General features: G+C 44.3%; 1 protein-coding gene across 1 annotated transcript in view; it reads left to right on the forward strand.

Annotated features, from left to right (window-relative positions):
- BRCA1 (breast cancer 1, early onset) overlaps positions 1-2574 on the forward strand; it is a gene marked incomplete at its 5' end in the record, with an annotated part of 91230 nt that overhangs the window by 5348 nt on the left and 83308 nt on the right. Inside the window, one exon of the mRNA XM_011999017.1 lies at positions 1351-1453. Coding sequence (XP_011854407.1) covers positions 1351-1453 — 103 coding nt within the window. The remainder of the gene's footprint in view (positions 1-1350; positions 1454-2574) is intronic.

Raw genomic sequence — 2574 nt, forward strand, 5'->3', positions numbered from 1 at the left:
TCTGTCTCAAAAAAAAAAAAAAAAAAAAAGACCAGCCTGGGCAATGTGGCGAAACCCCATCTTGACAAAAAAATACAAAAATTAGCCAGGCATGGTGGCGTGCGTGTGTGTCCCAGCTCCTTGGGAGGCTGAGATGGGAGGATCTCTTGAACCCAAGAGACAGATGTTGCAGTGAACCGAGATCACACCACCACGCTCCAGCCTAGGCAACAGAGCAAGACTCTGTCTAAAAAAATACAAATAAAATAAAAGTGATTCTTATAGTACCAGCCTTCATTTTTCAAAAGCTACAGAAAGGCTAAAAAGGAAGAAAAAAAGAGTAATGTTGGGCTTTTAGTTCCTATACTGAATGTTCTTAGGAGTGCTGGGGTTTTATTGTCATGATTTATCCTTTTTAAAAATGTTATTGGCTGGGCACGGTTGGCTCATGGCTGTAATCCCAGCGCTTTGGGAGGCCGAGGCGGGCAGATCACCTGAGGTCAGGAGTTTGAGACCAGCCTGGCTGACACTGCAAAACCCCGTCTCTACTAAAAATACAAAAATTAACTAGGCGTGGTGGCACGCGCCTGTAATCCCAGCTACTCGGGAGGCTGAGGCAGGAGAATCAATTAAATCCAGGAGGCGGAGGTTGCAGTGTGCCAAGATCGTGCCACTGCACTCCAGCCTGGCAACAGAGCAAGACTCTCTCAAAACAACAACAAAAATATATCTATGTACGCAAAAATTAGCCAGGCATAGTGGCACGTTCTTGTAGTCCCAGCTACTCAGGAGGCTAAGGCAGGAGAATCTCTTGAACTCAGGAGGCGGAAGTTGCAGTGAGCTGAGTTTGCGCCACTGCACTCCAGCCTGGGTGACAGAGCAGGACTCTGTCCCCCCTCAAAGAGAAATGTTATCAGGTGTGATTGGAATGTATATCAAGTATCAGCTTCAAAATATGCTATATTAATACTTCAAAAAATCACACAAATAATCAGTTTTGAAAAATTTAAGACAACAGAAAGAAAAAATATTCAAATCACATGTATCCCAGACATTTTTTTTATTACTACTACTATTATTTGTAGAGACTGGGTCTCACTCTGTTGCTTACTCTGGTCTTGAACTCCTGGCCTTAAGCAATCCTGCTGCCCCAGCCTCCCAAAGTGCTGTGATTATGGGCATGAGCTACCACTCCCAACCTCTGAGATTTTAGTGTGTAAATTTCCAGGCATTTTTTTCCAGGCATCATACATGTTAGCTGACTGATGATGGTCAATTTATTTTGTCCATAGTGTCAAGTTTCTCTTCAGGAGGAAAAGCACAGAACCAGCCAACAATTGCTTGACCGTTCTTTACCATACTGTTTTGCAGGAAACCAGTCTCAGTGTCCCACTCTCTAACCTTGGAATTGTGAGAACTCTGAGGAGAAAGCAGCGGATACAACCTCAAAAGAAGTCTGTCTACATTGAACTGGGTAAGGATCTCAGATTTCTTAAGTATTTAATAATAATTGCTGGATTGCTTGTTATCATTTTGCAAAAAATCTTGGTCATAATTTACATTTGTGGTAGGCAGCTTTGGGAAGTGAATTTTATGAGCCCTATAGTGAGTTATAAATGATGTAAAAGATGCAGTTCCCACCTTGAAGCATCTTACTTTAAAAAGGGAGCAAAAGAGGCTGGGCATGGTGGCTCACGCCTGTAATCCCACCACTTTGGGAGGCCGAGGCAGGCGGATCACCTGAGGTTGGGAATTCGAGACCAGACTGGCCAACATGGAGAAATCCTGTCTCTACCAAAAAATACAAAATTAGCCAGATGTGGTGGCACATGCCCGTAATCTCAGCTACTCGGGAGGGTGAGGCAGGAGAATCACTTGAACCCAGGAGGCAGAGGTTGAGGTAAGCTGAGATTGCACCATTGCCCTCCAGCCTGGGCAAGAAGAGCGAAACTCCATCTGAAAGAAGAAAAGGGAGTAAAAGAAAGAATATCTGGTTTTAAATATGTGTAAATATGTTTTGGAAAGATGGAGAGTAGCAATAAGAAAAAACATGATGGATTGCTACAGTATTTAGTTCCAAGATAAATTGTACTGGATGAGGAAGCCTTTTAAGAAGAGCTGAATTGTCGGGCACGGTGGCTCATGCCTGTAATCCCAGCACTTTGGGAGGCTGAGGCAGGTGTATCACCTGAGGTCAGGAGTTCAAGACCAGCCTGACCAACGTGGAGAAACCCCGTCTCTACTTAAAAAAAAATACAAAATACAAAATTAGCCGGGGTGGTGGCACATTCCTGTAATCCCAGCTACTCGGGAGGCTGAAGCAGGAGAATCACTTAAACTCAGGAGGCGGACGTTGCGGTGAGCCAAGATTGCGCCATTGCACTCTGGCCTGGGCGACAAGAGTGAAACTCAGTCTCAAAAAAAAAAAAAAAAAGAGCTGTATCTTGGCTGGGCAGGATGGCTCATGCCTGTAATCCTAACACTTTGGAAGGCCGAGACAGAAGGACTGGAGTCCAGGAGTTTAAGACCAGCCTGGCCAACATAGGGAAACCCTGTCTCTATTTTTAAAATAATAATACATTTTGGCCAGGTGCA

Source organism: Mandrillus leucophaeus, unplaced genomic scaffold, assembly GCF_000951045.1.
Source record: "Mandrillus leucophaeus isolate KB7577 unplaced genomic scaffold, Mleu.le_1.0 Scaffold58, whole genome shotgun sequence".
Lineage (NCBI taxonomy): Eukaryota > Metazoa > Chordata > Mammalia > Primates > Cercopithecidae > Mandrillus > Mandrillus leucophaeus.